The sequence below is a fragment of the Taudactylus pleione genome, unplaced genomic scaffold (assembly GCF_031769625.1).
Source record: "Taudactylus pleione unplaced genomic scaffold, aTauple2 ptg000145l, whole genome shotgun sequence".
NCBI classification, from domain to species: domain Eukaryota; kingdom Metazoa; phylum Chordata; class Amphibia; order Anura; family Myobatrachidae; genus Taudactylus; species Taudactylus pleione.
The window spans coordinates 2,350,904-2,367,869 of NW_028284547.1; the positions used below are offsets into that span (position 1 = coordinate 2,350,904).

Below are 16,966 nucleotides of genomic sequence, written 5' to 3' on the forward strand. Positions count from 1 at the left end.
CAGGCTTACTATCTCTCCCTCAGCAGGGGGCTACTTACCCTCTCCCTGCCCTTCACTTACCAGGAATGAGCAAAGGAAGATGAAAGACACAAAGTAGAAGTATGCAAATTCGCTCCCACAGGCCTTTTCTTTTATCCCGGACAGAACATCACAGGGCTTCTCACTGAGACAGGACAGCATGATCTCATGCCAGGCTTCTCCCGTGGCACTCCTGCAGGGGGCACAGTACATCACAGGGTTACATCAGCATACATGGGGGATATACACATGTGTATGATAGCGTTCACATCCATGCTATTCGCATTTTTGTCATCACGCATAGCCTAAACCAAGTCTTCCCAATATAAGGCCTTGGGGGGGGGGATGAACAGTCTGCCAGAGTTACAGTGACTAGTAACCCAAAACTAGTGGACTCTGCCTGCAAAGTGAAGCACACAGGATATATACAAAAAAAAACTTTGATTTTGCACCCTGGCACCTGGTTAGTAAAACCCAGAACACCCTTTCCCTGTCCTACTCCCCACATCACTTGGGGCAATACCCCATCCACTACCCAAAGTGCCACATTTTGTAACTCAAGCCCAGGCGCTTTGGTGGAAATCTACTGTAGGTGCATCTGCATACATCCAGGTACACAGCCAGCTCAGCAAATGTTGAATCTAACAGTCCAAGAGGACCAAGTAACATCAATGAGGCACTGAACAGTTTCCTTCCCTCTATATAATAATATAGCCCATGTATCTGGGTTAATAGAGAGCATAGAGCAGTGATATAGACCTGTTTATAAGTGGAGACATAATGTATGAAGGTACTAGAAATGACTCCTAAATAGGTCTCCTGAATTGATGCCTATTATAGAGTCTACAGATATGAGGTTGACTCTATAGAGAATAGTCCAATGTGTCTTATGTGGCTATTAAGTTTGATAATAAAAGTTACGTTTTAACTATATTATTATTGCGAGACATTGGGCACTCGTATTGGGATTCTGTTGATTTTCCTTTGTATTGTTGATCATCGATATGTCCCTGAGCTGCACCCCTGTGAGAACTACTTGATGATACTGAGTAGTAATGTCATTTTTTTATTAGGGTGGTCTTGTGTACACTATAACGCTGGTGCGATCCACCCCCCTCCCTTTTCCTTTATCCCTTTCTTTTGTATTTGGATTTAACAAGTTTCCTTCCCTGTTCAAAGGTAATGGGGTACACTGACAAAAACCTATTCCAATGAATTGTGATTGATGAATACATGCTGTTCAGAAAATACAGATACTCAGCCGGAAGGATCTGCATCAGGATTGGCTCAGAAGGATGCTGGTACACCTAATCACTGCCTAGTAAGGGAGGGGTCGTGCACTGCCAACTAGGTCGTAACTAGACACTTGCGGGCCCCACTGCAAATATTTTAAAGGGTCAACGTATACCGCCCCATGGTGTGAAAATATAGCACATTTACAAGTGGGGCTTTGACTGAAACCATAGGCACTCCAATTGTGGGCCCCCTGGCACCTGCATTCCCTATGCCAACACATCTGCATAGTGCCAGGGAATGCTAAACTTCAGATGGAGGTGCCTTCAGGTGAAACATTGGAGACATGGAGTTATACCAGTAGCTGTAGGTTCTGAAGAGCAAGGCCTGTACTTCATTAAAATACTTGATTTGGGGGTTTCACTTCATCTAAAAGTGAAACGTAAGCAGACTATAAAATAATAACGAGAAAGAGGCGTATCTTGCTAGAAGGACGGAGGCTAAGAAGGTGATTAGGCGTGCAAAAGGCAGAAGCTGAGGAGAAAATGGCCCAGTCAGTAGCTAAAGGGGGCAAAACTTTTTTAAGAATATAAGTGAAAGGCGGAAGTCACATGGAGGAATAATAAGACTTAAGACATAGAGTGGTTACATGATCGAGGGAGACAAAGAAATAGATCATCTAAATCATTATTTTTGTTCAGTATTCACTACAGAAAGAGAGGGGAAGGGGCCACAGTTAAGTTGCACAGTTATAAAAATGAGGTACATGAAAGTACATTTACAGAGGAGAGGGTCCTAACAGAAATCTCAAAACTGAATGTGGATGAATCAATGGGGCCGGATGGGATACATCCAAGGATACTAAAAGAGCTTAAAGGGGTCCTGGTAACACCATTAACAGAATTATTCAACCAGTCGCTAGTATCGGAAGTGATTCCAGACGACTGGAAAAGAGCAAATGTAATACCACAGTACAAAAGTGGAAGAAAAGAAGAAGCAAGCAACTACAGACCAGTAACTACAGACCAGTGACTACAGACCAGTAACTACAGACCAGTGACTACAGACCAGTGACTACAGACCAGTGACTACAGACCAGTGACTACAGACCAGCGACTACAGACCAGCAACTACAGACCAGCGACTACAGACCAGCGACTACAGACCAGCGACTACAGACCAGCGACTACAGACCAGTGACTACAGACCAGTGACTACAGACCAGTGACTACAGACCAGTGACTACAGACCAGTGACTACAGACCAGTGACTACAGACCAGTGACTACAGACCAGTGACTACAGACCAGTGACTACAGACCAGTGACTACAGACCAGTGACTACAGACCAGTAACTACAGACCAGTAACTACAGACCAGTGACTACAGACCAGTAACTACAGACCAGTAACTACAGACCAGTGAGCCTTACATCAGTAGTGGGAAAAATAATAACACTATTAAAAGAAAGAGTTGTGGAATATCTCAAATCCAACAGTTTACAGGATCCCACAGTATGAATTTACTCAGGGGAGATCATGCCAAACAAATCTTATTAACTTTTTTGACTGGGTGACAAAAGTAATAGATCAAGGGGGGGGTCGTAGATGTAGCTTATCTAGACTTTAGTAAGGCTTTTGACAGGGTCCCACAACGCAGAATGATAAACAAACTGGAAAGCTTGGGATTGGATTCTATGACTGTTGAATGGATAAGATCTTGATTGCAGGATAGGAAACAGAGAGTTGTAGTAAATGGAGTGTATTCACGGGAGGGAAAGGTTACCAGTGGAGCATCCCAGGCATCTGTACTTGGACCAGTGCTTTTTTTTTTTTTTTTTAAATGTTATTGTCATTCAAAGCGTTGAACATCAAAAATACGATCAAGGATGAACATGGCCATACAGAGTTGGTTAGATATATTAAATCACACTTATTTGAAAAAAATTGCGTCTGGACCTCTCAGAGCAGAATACAATCAACTATCATAAATCAGTATAAAATGGTCGGACCAGTGCTTTTTAATATCTATGTTGGTGATATTGCAAATGGTATTGAAGGAAAAGTATGCCTTTCTGCAGATGGAATGAATGACTGAGAATCTGGGTAGACTAGAGGAATGGGAAGAACGTAGAAAAAATGCAAAATCATGCACTTGGGTCTCAATAACTTAAAGGCTAAATATAGTATCAAGGACACTATAATTGAAAATACAGAGGAGGAAAGGGATTTAGGAGTCACCATTTCAGATGACTTGAAGGCAGGCAAGCAATGCACCAAAGCATTGAGGACAGCAAGTCAGATGCTTGGTTGCATAGGGAGAGGAATCAGTAGCAGGAAAAAATAGGTGCATACACACACAACGATTTTTTTGACCGATTATCGTTAAACGATATTGTTTAACGATAATCGTTTGTAAAAATCGTTCACTTTCTGAGTCAAACGATGAACGATTTTCGTTCATGCGCGTTCACGTTTGTAGTTTGTAGTTCAGTCAGTCTTGTCAACTCAACGATTTTCAGTAAGGGAATATGCAAAAATCGTTTGTAGTTCTAAAAAATCGTTCATTACATTTAAATGAACATAGTAAATTAACAACTTTAGTAAAAGATTTTAGTTCATTTTTTCAAGGTAGAAAATCGTTTACTAAAATCGTTCATGAACTAAATCGTTGTGTGTGTATGCAGCTTAAGTGATAATGCCACCGTATAGCTCTTTGGTACGGCCTCATCTAGAATACTGTGTTCAGTTCTGGAGGCCCATATCACCAGAAGGATATAGATACATTAGAGACGGTATAAAGAAGGACAACTAAAATGGTGCATGGCCTACAGCACAGAACTTATCTGGAAAGACTAAAATATCTTAATATGTATAGTTTGGTACAGAGAAGGGAAAGGGGGGACATGATAGAAACTTTCAAATACATCAGGGGTTTTAACAAGGTGCAGGAGGGAGACATTCTTCATAGGAAGAGAAGTACAAGAACACGAGGACATGCACTGAGACTGGAGGGAGGGAGGCTCAGAGGAAATCTGTGGAAACATTACTGCACAGAAAGGGTAGTGGATAAGTGGAATAGCCTCCCATCAGATGTGGTTGAAGCAAAGATGGTGGAACAATTTAAACATGCTTGGGATAGGCATAAGAATATCCTTAAGAGAGACCTAAGGAACAAATAGGGTTGAAGTTGCCAAAAGGATAAATTAAAAAGGGGCAGACTAGATGGGCCAAGTGGTTCTTATCTGCTGTCAAATTCTATGTTTCTATGTATTTGTGGATACGTTAAACCTGCTTTATGAACATACATTCACCCAAAGAAGTCGCTATATATTTTATTTGAGGGTCACCCAAATACTGTTATCTGTAAACAGTTTGCAACCAGCAGATGATTGCACGCACAGGTTGAAAGCAATAACGTGAAAGGACGCAATGGCAGGACCGCCCTTATGGGATCGGGCTGCCCAGCTATTCCGCCAAGTGGCAGAGCAGTAGGATGGGGCTACTTGTGACCAGCATTATTCTCCAGGTATTAACTCACCGGAAAAGAAGCATAAGGGCCTGGAAGAATGTGCGGAAGTTATTGTGTTCAGTTATAGCCGTGTCGTCGTCGTCTTCATCCAGGGCAATGTTTCCAAACACCTGCAATGGGAGGGGTGGGTGTGGGCGACAGTTAGACAGGGTAAGAGATGCAAAGAGACATCCGACTGGAAATAAAATGAGACTGCTATACTAGCACATATACATTTAGTGGAACATAAATATACAAACACATATGCAAAGACACAGCTCTATAAAAATATGGTAAAATGAGATTATTACCAGCTGAGTTTTGAGACTAATCATCAATGAGTTAAATATAGATTAACTAACTAACCAATCACGTATGCTTTGGTGCTATTTAAACTGCCCAACTAATGGGGGTGAGCAATTCATCTTGAAAAAGGCTACGGTTTGGTAGCTGAAACGAGTTGCTGCTCCCTTAATTTCGGATCCACTTTGGGCTTGATACCTCTTACCGACGCTCACTCCATTGGCTGACAGAGTTACGTTGCACTTTCTGTCCCCGTTTGCAATCCTATACGGCCAAGCGACATTTGACACGTGAACTACTCTGTTCTGGCGCCGCTACAAATGGTCTGTGTTTCGGCTCCCTCCACCCTGTGCCACCCGTGCATCGCGGCAGTGACTGTGGGCGTCCTGCGGTTGACTATTGCAGGTGTGCCGCTGCTTCCTTCTGAGATAGGAACCGTGGACTGTTCTGTGGCGGATTGTACACTGGACTTGCCCTTCCCTGGCCTGAGGTACAGCCTTGATTACAGGGTGCTAAGTGAGTATCCACTATCAAACTATCTGTTGCAATTAGACACAGATATACGAGACTTTTATGAACATTAGTGGATATACAAAGTTACTGTCTCCTCTAGAAGACGGCACATATGCCGGGATATGTGTAATTAATCAGAGGTGAATTGTTACATTTCTATAGCCCTGAAAGGATCTCCGAGGCTATCATCTAGAGCAGGGGTTCCCAACCACGGTCCTCAAGGCACACTAATAGTTGAGCACAGATGACTTAATTAGTACCTTAGGTATTATGATCTAACCATCTGTGCTTAAGCCTGGATATCACTAAAACCAGGACTGTTAGTGTGCCTTGAGGACCGAGGTTGGGAATCACTGATCTAGAGTTACCAATTTGTATCAGTCAATTAGATACACACTTCTCCACTGGATACATTTATGGTTACAGTAACTCTGGATTTTCCTTTTTTACATATCATTTTTTTTATATATTTTTGATTTTTATTTTATAATCCATCTGCAACCATTTTTTATAGGAGTCTGATCAACTCTTATATTGTTGAATGTATAATTATTTATTATTTTTTTATGCTTAATATGATGTATTGTGCTAATTGTTTTTAATTGTTTGTTCAAAACTATTTATTTTTGATTTGTGTATGGGCATTTGCCCTGAATAAAAATACATATGTATAAATGTATTCATATTATGTGTGCTGTACCGATGTCCCAGCTTAAATAATAAGGCGCAGGATTCATTTCTTCTATAAAAATATGTAGACAAATGCAATAAGACAGTGAAGCATACGAGTAATTACGCACTGATACATATAGATTTCTCTCGGCAGGTGTACACAGGCAACATCCAATCCATGATGAGCATCCCTGCACACCTGTACATACATGAAAACAACACGGTAATACTGCGCACATGTAACACACACAAACAGAAGCACACAGCGCACTGACCTGCATCCCGATGATGGCATAAATAAAGAACAGCATAGCGATCAGCAGGCAGACGTAGGGAAGTGCCTGTGGGAGGGAGAGAGGAGCGAGATAAGTCATAGCCGCCTCAGGTGACAAGTGCGCCAACAGGCGTCTGTCACTCAGGAAGGCTCGTCACAGAGAGATCTGCTAATCACCCCAGGCACTTACAGCAGCGCACAGAATCAAGATCAATCAAACAAACGGACACTGCAAACTATCAAGTCACATTAGGGAACATTTACTAACGTTGCATTAAAGTGAAACATTTACACTGAACCACAGAAACTAATTAGCTCTAATCATGTCTTTCTGTCATGTCATCTTGGATCCTGCCTTGCCACCTCGAACTCAATCTTTCAAAATCAAAGCTAATGATATTCCCACCTACCCGACATCTCTATTTCTGTTGACAACACACCAGTAAAGCCGACTCCACAAGCTGGCTGCCTAGGTGCTCCCTACCTTTGGAATGCTCTCCCTCTCCCTATCAAACTCTCCACCTCTCTACAAATCTTCAAACGGGCTCTCAAGACTCACTGCTTCTTCAAGGCCTTCCAGCTCTCATCCTAACCCACATAATACTCTCTACTTTTGTGTTGTTACTTCTTGCCAGACATCACCTTGCTTTGATTGGAAGTTTTGCTGCATGGATACAGTGAGCCGCATGTATGCTAACTGAGACGGACTCCCAGGACTAGCAGCACACGGGCGGTAAGAGAGAGGCGGTCACAGGCTGACTCAATTAGTGCCTCTGTACATCACCGAAGCCGATCACTTGGAAATCCAACGGAGATAGATCTCCAGCAATCGGAGCGTGCCAGCGGCTGAAGAGAGGCGGTCACAGGTTGACTTTACTGGAGCCTATATGTATCTTCAAACCGGAGCCTTCTAAATATGTATGCGGGCTGATTGGGATTGTCCACACCAAAAGTTCTTTATCACAAAGGACTATCATTGCGAATATCCCCTGTTTTTATTAAAACTGAAGAAAATTGGTCCGTGGGACTATTAAAAGGACTTCCTTATATTTACAAGTCTGGTGAGAGTTAAGTGATTTTAAAATACTAATACTTAATTGTGGCACTATGGACTAAATGCTAGGTCCAAGTATAGGTATATGAGGATCCGAATTGTGGTCTACATTTTATGTATAATTTTTTTATGTGTGTTTATTTGGTTTATGTATATTGTCATTTGATACTTGTTACTGATATAAAGTATATTGAGCAAAATATTGGCGTCTTGGTTTAAATTCTGCCCTGTCAATCCTATTTTAGTGTGTTTAATTATTTTTAATATTAGCGCACCATTATTTTGTCATTTTCTGTAATGCTCTCTCCTCCCTATCTTCCCCTTCTGTGTCACAAATGTCTGTCTGCCCCTCCCCGTTAGAGTGTAAGCTCTCACGAGCAGGGACCTCTTCCCTCATGTGCTTCTCTTTACATTTTCTTCGACTCTTTACTCCCCATAAGGGCACCTAACACGTCTCTGCCAACTCCCGGCTGCTTATTGTGAGGGCTTTAATCGCTATTGCAGCAATGTATATATACCGTGTCCTTGTCCTGCACTGTAATGTACTGTAAGTTACTTGTTTCTTGTTCACTTATTAGTTCTATGCACTATGTAAGGCGCTGCGGAACACTTGTGGCACCATATAAATAAAGGATAATAATAATAATAATAATAAATTGACTGTTGGTTGGTACTTTATCTCCTTCCAATTTATCTCTTTCCTAGGCTTAGTATATAGACCACAAAGTCATTTGGGAGCAGCACAAGTTGAATGCCTGAATCGTGGCTACAGCTGAGACACAGCCACGTATGAAAAGCTACAATGTCTCCTGGCCACCAATTTCAGGCAACGGGGGACTCATAATGAGAAAGAGTCAGGGGACTATAGCCTGATAGAAGCCGCAGCATCAGGGAGTGTGGTATCCCATGGCGCATTGTCGCTGAGGAGCGGGGGACCGAATTAGTGATGTCCCTGGACTGTCACTCTGAAATGCGTATAAAGGTGACCCAAAAGGAGCAGCAGGTTCCATAGCAAAATATGAGGACAGATAATATTTAAAAGAACTGAGCAACTGCACAGGAGACACAAGATTTATTTGAACTACCTGTTTATTGATCTACCCAACCTAGAGACTTACCCAAAGACACAACGTATGGATCAACGCAGCAGATCCACAACATCCAAAGAAACCCAGGAAATATTTAAACCTACAGAAGATTTCCCATGTTCCAAAATTCAAAGCGAATCAGCAAATAATCAAAAAGTGGATTAATGCAGTAAGAGACTTAGGGGTCTAGTTACTAAGCAGTGTTAGGAGACAGAGTGAAAAGTGATAAGAAAGTGATAAGGTGCCAGCCAATCAGCTCCCAACTGTCATCTCCCAGGCTGTGTTTGAAAAATGACAGTTGGGAGCTGATTGGCTGGCACCTTATCACTTTCTTATCACTTTTCACTCTGTCTCCTAACACTGCTTAGTAACTAGACCCCACAGTAGCAACAAATGCGTCAACAAAGCAAATCGCCATCATCTACCGTGGCTCAGAAAAGTCCCAAATATAAATCAAGTACAGTAATTTACCAACATACGGAGGAGTCGCGCAAACAGTCACCATCCACTGGAACCAAGAAAACACCCAAAATATAAATCCACCCCACAATTACCTCAAACTGCAATAGAGCGAAACTGCTAACCTGAGCATTATCTCCTATTTATGGCGTCAATGAAAATCAGTGTCATTCTGAGACTTTACAGAAGATACTGCAAAAGCGGTTTTATACGTCTACACTGACCTTAAAGGACTGGACGAAGGTCCACAGGAGTATGCGGATAGTGTAACCCTGCCGCAGGAGTTTAATGAGTCGGGCGGCTCGGAACAGACGCAGAAAACTGAGGTTGATAAAGTTGCCCTGAAAAAGCAAAAAAGGGGGAGGGAAAGAGAGGACTACAGTGAACATGGGAACACAACATTCGACTTACCTCCTTCATACCGACATAAATAAAATTATTACTGGAAAAGAACATGTTTCAAAACTTATTCAGCAAATTATTATAACGTTCCCTCTACTCTCTGACGTAGCACACGATCTCTCGTAACAAATATGTAATATACAAATTAGGGGTGGAGAAAAGTTGTTCAAAAGAGTGTAAACTCTCACATCTAAAAAACAAAGAGCTACTATGAATATTAATTCATATTCTTATTTGAAATAATTTTATTTCTTTGTTTCCCATTCAAGTGTTTCTTCCTAAGCCAGTGACGTTCACTTTGACACATAAGGCCCTTTTTATAAGACCGGGGACAGGCGCACTGTGAGAAGACACTGAAGAGCCCCCTAACCCTCCCCCCACCAACTGGCCTCCTTCATCCCGACTAATGTTTGAAAGCAAGATTTGTGTTTGCCATTGGAGAAATGAGACTCAAACCAAATGCACTGTATTTGGAAACAAGCAGCCAGTCTACGTTAGGAGTGTATGGCACATGCAGGGCTTAGCTTCCGCCACTCCTCGCACCAAATCTGGGCATTAAGGTGGTTGGCAGAGTCGGGAGAGGCAGCACCTCATTTTTACCGGCTTCCTAAACTCGGACATGGGGCCTGATTCAGAGCCGGACGCTATTTGCGCTCACTCGTTCAGAAAAAGGGGCCGGCTATTTAAATTGAGCACTCGCTCTTTGCGGTCTGTTGAGGCCTCTATGTCTGAGCGAGCGAACGAAACATGCGCTCGCTATTTTGTAAAGACACCCCCTGGCCGCTCGCATCCAACGTCATCTCCGCTATTTATTAGATTAATCGAGTACATCGAAAGGCGTATGAACTGCTCGCAGTGCTTGTGGTTGGATTTTCCTACCGCAATCATGCAAACAGTTCAGGCTAAAAGACAACCAAGTGACGTGGTCGATGACGCTGCTTTGTTAATTATGCACACCCTTAAAACGCCCGTTTTGACCGTTTGGCACGCCTGCGTTCGGATCACCACTCCCCGTTTTCAAGCACCTTCCCCTGTTACCACCCACAAATGCCTCATTCTGTCACTCAAATTAGCAGGCATTCGCTATTTTGCGAGCACACGAATTCCGACCGCACTGACTGGTTGGCGCATGCGCATTACGACCCATACGCACGCGTAGATGTGCGAACATCGCTCGGAGCGAACGAGCGGCCGCTTACGAGCGGCTCTGAATCAGGCCCCATGGAACGGATCCCCAGAACAAAGTATATTACAGAATTATTAGCTGGGCTCCTAAAAGCGCATTCTCCTGGGCAATGGTGTCAGACGCTATAAGTAAAAACCCATTATCATCCCCAAGCGTTCCTCTGTCTCATTTTAATTTCTACAACATGGCAAGGGATCCGTTGTATGTGAGTCCCAGAGAAATCAGGTGCTTCCGGGGTTAGAATAGACATGATAGGCCAGGGGGTCACTGCTCCATCACTGGGGCTTTATGTACTAAACCAGGAAAGATAAAAGATTCCAATTTGAAAGGAGGCTTTTAAAATGTAAGAATTGTTCAGTTCACAGCAACATCAGTGGCAAAATACGCAGTAAACTGTGAAACAAAAAAAAGACAATAAAAATATATACCACTATATAAAAGGTACACAAACAGATATAAAGACAAAGGGGTATATTTTCTAAGGGTTGATTTTAAACAATTTTGAACAATTTAAAAATCAATCGATTTTTTAAGTATTACTAAATGTGTGATTTAGCCCCAGAAACACAACATCGATATTGAAGAATTTTGATAGATTTACATCGATTTTAAAAATACCCCTAAGTTTTTTTTAGAGTCTTTGGTGCTTTCTCTTATGAGAGAATATAGATTCTTTTCCCTTTGTGACACGGCACACGCAGATCTTTCGCAGTGGGGAAACAACCCACCTTCATATATATATATATATAAACACCCTTATTCCCAACTAAAAGAATAATGTATGACCTCTTATGTCTTCCAAGGGGAGGAGGTCAATATCCCAACTGCCAGAATCCCAAAGGCAAGTAGTGGGGTTGGGGGGCGGGTTAGGGTTAGGCACTAGTGGAAGGGTTAGGTTTAGGTATTAGAGGGGGAGGTTAGGTTCCGACGCCATAAGGGAGGGTTAGGGTAGAGGTCGGGTTAGGATCCCTTCTGACAGGTGTTGGTATTATAACTCTGCCGAGATGCCGGCATCTGGATTCTGACCGCCGGAATCCCGAGCGCCAGCATCCCGTACCCATCCCCTTCCAAGAAGCCCTTTGGGTGTGTGCTTACACAATAGAATGAAAGAATTAGTACGTAGGAGGTATCTTTAGGTATTTTCTGAAAAATTACAAAAATTGGAACTCCATTCATTGGAGATATAAGTGGAGATATAGATAAAAAATATATACAATCTAGTGCACTATACGATTTGATATTTTTTTATGCACATAATAAAAATTAGCCATAACAATACAACACAATATAAAATAAAAAGACAGCTCTACGCAAATAGGGGTTAGTCCGCCTACCAGAGGGATAAAATCAGATGGCATGTAATTAGCTATTAATTGCAGTACTCCGGAACAACTTGAAGTAATCGCTATGATGGAAAGATGTGGGCTCCAAAGTCCACATTGGATAGCTGAGAAAATCTGGTACTTCAAAGTGGTCACTGAAGAGCCCTTGGTAAAGACTCTATTCGAGTACCGGGTTTTCCTAGCTCCCTCTCACGAAGGGTGTCATCTTATTAATCTGAAGTAACTATACTATGATATACCTTCTCTTTTTTTTACATATACACATGAGGACACAGAGAAGAAGAATCTACATTCTGTGATAAATAGAGAAAGCGCCAAAGACTTTAAAAAAAACTTGTTTTTATATCAGTGGAAAAATATCCCCTCATGTAATAACATAGGGCCTGATTCAGAGCCACTCGTAAGCGGCCGCTCGTTCGTTCCGAGCAATGTTTGCCCAACTGCGCATGCGTACGGATTTTAATACGCATGCGCGAAGCAGTCAGTGCGGCCGAAAATCGTTTGTTCGCTAAATAGCGAATGCCTGCTATTTTGAGTGACAGGATTTAGACGTATGTGGGTGGTAACAGAGGAAGGTGCTTGAAAACGGGGAGTGGAGATCTGAACGCAGGCGTGCTTAAAGGTCAAAACGGGCGTTTTATGGGTGTGCATAATTAATACAGCAGCGTCATTGACCACGTCACTGGGTTATTTTATAGTCAGAACTGCTCGCAAGATTGTGGTAGGAAAAACCAACCACAAGAATAGCGAGCAGTTCACATGCTGGTCGATGTACTCGATTAATCTAATAAATAGCGGACATGACGTAGGATGCGAGCGGCCAGGGGGCGTAGTTATCCAAAAAACGACCACAAGTTTTGTTCGCTCGTTCAGACATGGAGGCGTCAACAGACCGCAAAGAGCGAACAGTTCATTTGAATAGCCACCCCCTTTTCCTGAACGACCCTCCGCAAATAGCGTCCGGCTCTGAATCAGGCCCATAATGTTGAACCCATCACTTCTGCACGACTTAGGCAGCCATTTTGCGATCTGAACCAATATTCAAACCATCAATTCGCTACGAATTAGCGGCATCAGCCTCTTGCTTCCGTGTTGTCACTGGATCCTAGTGAAACGGAAATACCGCATTCTCATGACAGAATGGCTGCCTCTGCTGTGGGCGGCTGACGGGTTACACTGCATGGCTGTGATTTGTGAGACGGACGTGGTCTCCGGAATTACATTTTAGCCTTCCTGGCCCAGATGACATAATTTGCATTGGACATGACATTGTCTATTGAGACAGGGAGACAATCTGGAACCATGACATAAATACGCTTCATATGCCATCAAGGCAGTGGCGGGCTGGGCCGGGGGGCAGGGTGCCATGTGCCCCCCGGGCCGCAGCGTCATGCGGGCCGGTGCAGTCTGTGTCACTGTGACACAGACTGCACCGCGTGTGTAGCGCTGACCGGACAGCACAAACACACAGCCGCCGGAGCCGGCAGCTTTGTGTTTGCTGTAATCAGCAGCCGCTGAGAGTCTGTCAGACTCTCAGCGGCTGCCGCTGCTCCCACTGCGGGAGCCATCTTCCGGCTCCCGCCGTGGGTAATGGGAGAGCCGTCGTCATGACGACGTCTCTCCCATAATGCAAAGCGGCCAGAGGAGCCGGTGGAAGCGTCGGGACCAGGAGCGGGAGTTTCAGGTAAGTGGTTTTTTTTTATTTTTTTATTAAGTCTCTACTAGGGGGGGGATTACTATGGGGGCACTACCAAGGGGGGGGATTACTATGGGGGCACTACCAAGGGGGGGATTACTGTGGGGGCACTACCAAGGGGGGGTTACTGTGGGGGCACTACCAAGGGGGGGGATTACTATGGGGGCACTACCAAGGGGGGGGATTACTATGGGGGCACTACCAAGGGGGTGTTACTATGGGGGCACTACCAAGGGGGGGATTACTATGGGGGCACTACCAAGGGGGGGATTACTATGGGGGCACTACCAAGGGGGGGTTTACTATGTGGGCACTACCAAGGGGGGGGGGGATTACTATGGGGGCACTACCAAGGGGGGGGATTACTATGGGGGCACTACCAAGGGGGGGATTACTATGGGGGCACTACCAGGGGGGGATTACTATGGGGGCACTACCAAGGGGGGGATTACTATGGGGGCACTACCAGGGGGGGATTACTATGGGGGCACTACCAGGGGGGGGATTACTATGGGGGCACTACCAGGGGGGGGATTTCTATGGTGGCACTACCAGGGGGGGATTACTACTGGGGGCACTACCAGGGGGGTGGATTACTATGGGGGCACTACAAGGGGGGGGACTACTACTACTGGGGGCACTACAAGGGGGGGACTACTACTGGGGGAACTACAAGGGGGGACTACTACTACTACTGGGGGCACTACAAGGGGAGGGGACTACTACTAGGGGCACTACATAGGGGGAGGGGAATACCACTGGGGGCACTGCGAGGGACCACTGCTGGGGGCTCTATATAAAGGGCAATACTGGGGGTACTGCATAGGGGGGAGACTACACCTGGGATCACTATTTAAGGGACATTGCATAAGGGTTACTACTATTGGGGGCACTGCATGGGGGGGTGGACTGCTACTGGGGGCACTGCATAGGGGGTACCACTATTGGGGGCACTATATAAGGGGCCTACTACTGGGGGCACAAGGGGCACTGAACAGGGGGGACCACTACTGGGGGCACAAGGGGCACTGCATAGGGGGGGATCACTACTGGGGGCACTACTGGAGGCCTGCATAAGGGTGTTATCTCCTGTGGCACACGGGGGCACTGCATATGGGCACTACGACAGAGGGCTGCCCCTAATCTTTATTTTTACCTTACATTAATCCCATATGGACCCGCCTCCTTCCTGAAACACTTGAGGGGGGGCGGCGCCGTAGCACGCACGTTCTTCGGGCACTGTGGCTACACACTACTCCTCTGCCAGGGCCGCCTGCATGCATTTGCCCCCCAGGCTAAAAGTTGCCAGCCAGCCCCTGCATCACGGGCACATAGTGGAGGAGTTGCTGGATATATCGATTCATTAGTCCAGTTTGAGAAGTGTCTGGAGCTTGTGGCCACTTTTTGAGGTACCCCAGAAGCTGCCTGGTGTTTGGCTGGGACAGTGCAGCATGCATAGCAAGAGGCACAGCCAAAATCCTTAGAGGGGTGGAGGGAACAGAGGCATGCAATCTATTCAAACAAGAGAAGGGTTTAGGGCAGAATGAGATAATAAGGAGAGGAAGAGATTCAGGGGTCCAGTTACTAAGCAGTGTTAGGAGACAGAGTGAAAAGTGATAAGGTGCCAGCCAATCAGCTCCCAGCTGTCATCTCACAGGCTGTGTTTGAAAAATGACAGTTGGGAGCTGATTGGCTGGCACCTTATCACTTTTCACTCTGTCTCCTAACACTGCTTAGTAACTAGACCCCAAAGTCTAAAATATATTGGCCAAATATATTAAAAAATGTGATCGTAGCAGACATGAGGTGATTGGTGCATTGTAATATGGTGGATTATTCAATAATATATAGCAGAGTGCTGTCAATGAAGGTATTACTTAAGATTCTAGGATGTATGGGAACATACAGGAAACTATATTTATAGCTATGTGTTAGAGATGTGGAAGCAGTGGTTCATTTTGTAAGGAAAGGAATAGTAAAAATAAAAGGGGGAGTCATTCCCTGTATTAGGATAAAGAAAATCCGCCAACGCTCTAAGGAAACATAACAAGATTTAGATAGACACGTCAGGAGTGAGGGATGGGGCGATTCTGGGTGCATAACCTCCGACATGCAGCAGGTAATGTTTATGCATTAGGTCATAAATTACAAACCAACCGGGTTCTGCGATGCAGTTGTAGATGGAGGAGATTGCGGCAGGATTTTGTGCGTGGGATTTGGGGTGAGGGTTATTAGGTATGGGGGGGAGGTGGGGGTGTAGTTGGCATGAAGACACAGACCAGTTTCATGGATGGACACATGAGATTCATAGTGCATTTTGATTGGATCAGTTATTTTTTTGCCGGGGCCAAAATATCAGAAGAATAGAGAGAGACATGAAAAAGACAAGACAGAGATACACTGATCATTATAGGAGAGAGAGAGCCCCACTGACCACTGTACCACCCACTCAGAGTACTGGACCAATCGCACAGAGCACTACACCATCTACGGTGAGCACACAGTTATCCTGCATCTACACAGGTTACAGAAGAGCATCACACACTGCATTACAGCAGAGCCCTGCATTATTGACACAGATTATTGTAGAGCACTGCAATATTCATGTAAATTCCTGCAAAGGGCTACATTACTTACAGATTCCAGCAGGACTCTACATACTTACCACATATTGCAGGAGAGAGCATTTCGTGATCAGCATATATTGGAGGAAAGCACTGTATTACACAGATTCTGGGAGAGCACTGCATTACTCACATAGATTCCTGCACTGCATTACTCACACAGATTCCAACACAGCACTGCATTACTCACACAGATTCCAACACAGCACTGCATTACTCACACAGATTCCAGAACGGCACTGCATTACTCACACAGATTCCAGAAGAGCACTACATTACTCACACAGATTCTGGGAAAGCACTGCATTACTCACACAGATCCGGGAAAGCACTGCATTACTCACACAGATTCCAACACAGCACTGCATTACTCACACAGATTCCAACACAACACTGCATTACTCACACAGATTCCAACACAGCGCTGCATTACTCACACAGATTCTAACACAGCGCTGCATTACTCACACAGATTCCAACACAGCGCTGCATTACTCACACAGATTCCAACACAGCACTGCATTACTCACACAGATTCCAGAACGGCACTGCATTACTCACACAGATTCCAGAAGAGCACTACATTACTCAC

At 44.4% G+C, this 16,966-nt stretch overlaps 1 protein-coding gene across 8 annotated transcripts in view; it reads right to left on the bottom strand.

The window, feature by feature from the left end:
* The window catches only part of CACNA1A (calcium voltage-gated channel subunit alpha1 A), a 300,806-nt gene that overhangs the window by 99,334 nt on the left and 184,506 nt on the right, over positions 1–16,966 (bottom strand). For all 8 annotated transcript variants that reach the window (XM_088473953.1, XM_088473951.1, XM_088473954.1 and 5 more), the window contains 4 exons: positions 9,348–9,464; positions 6,524–6,589; positions 4,791–4,891; positions 61–211 (listed from right to left, as the gene is read on the bottom strand). In XM_088473953.1, the coding sequence (XP_088330079.1) occupies positions 61–211; positions 4,791–4,891; positions 6,524–6,589; positions 9,348–9,464 (435 nt within the window). The remainder of the gene's footprint in view (positions 1–60; positions 212–4,790; positions 4,892–6,523; positions 6,590–9,347; positions 9,465–16,966) is intronic.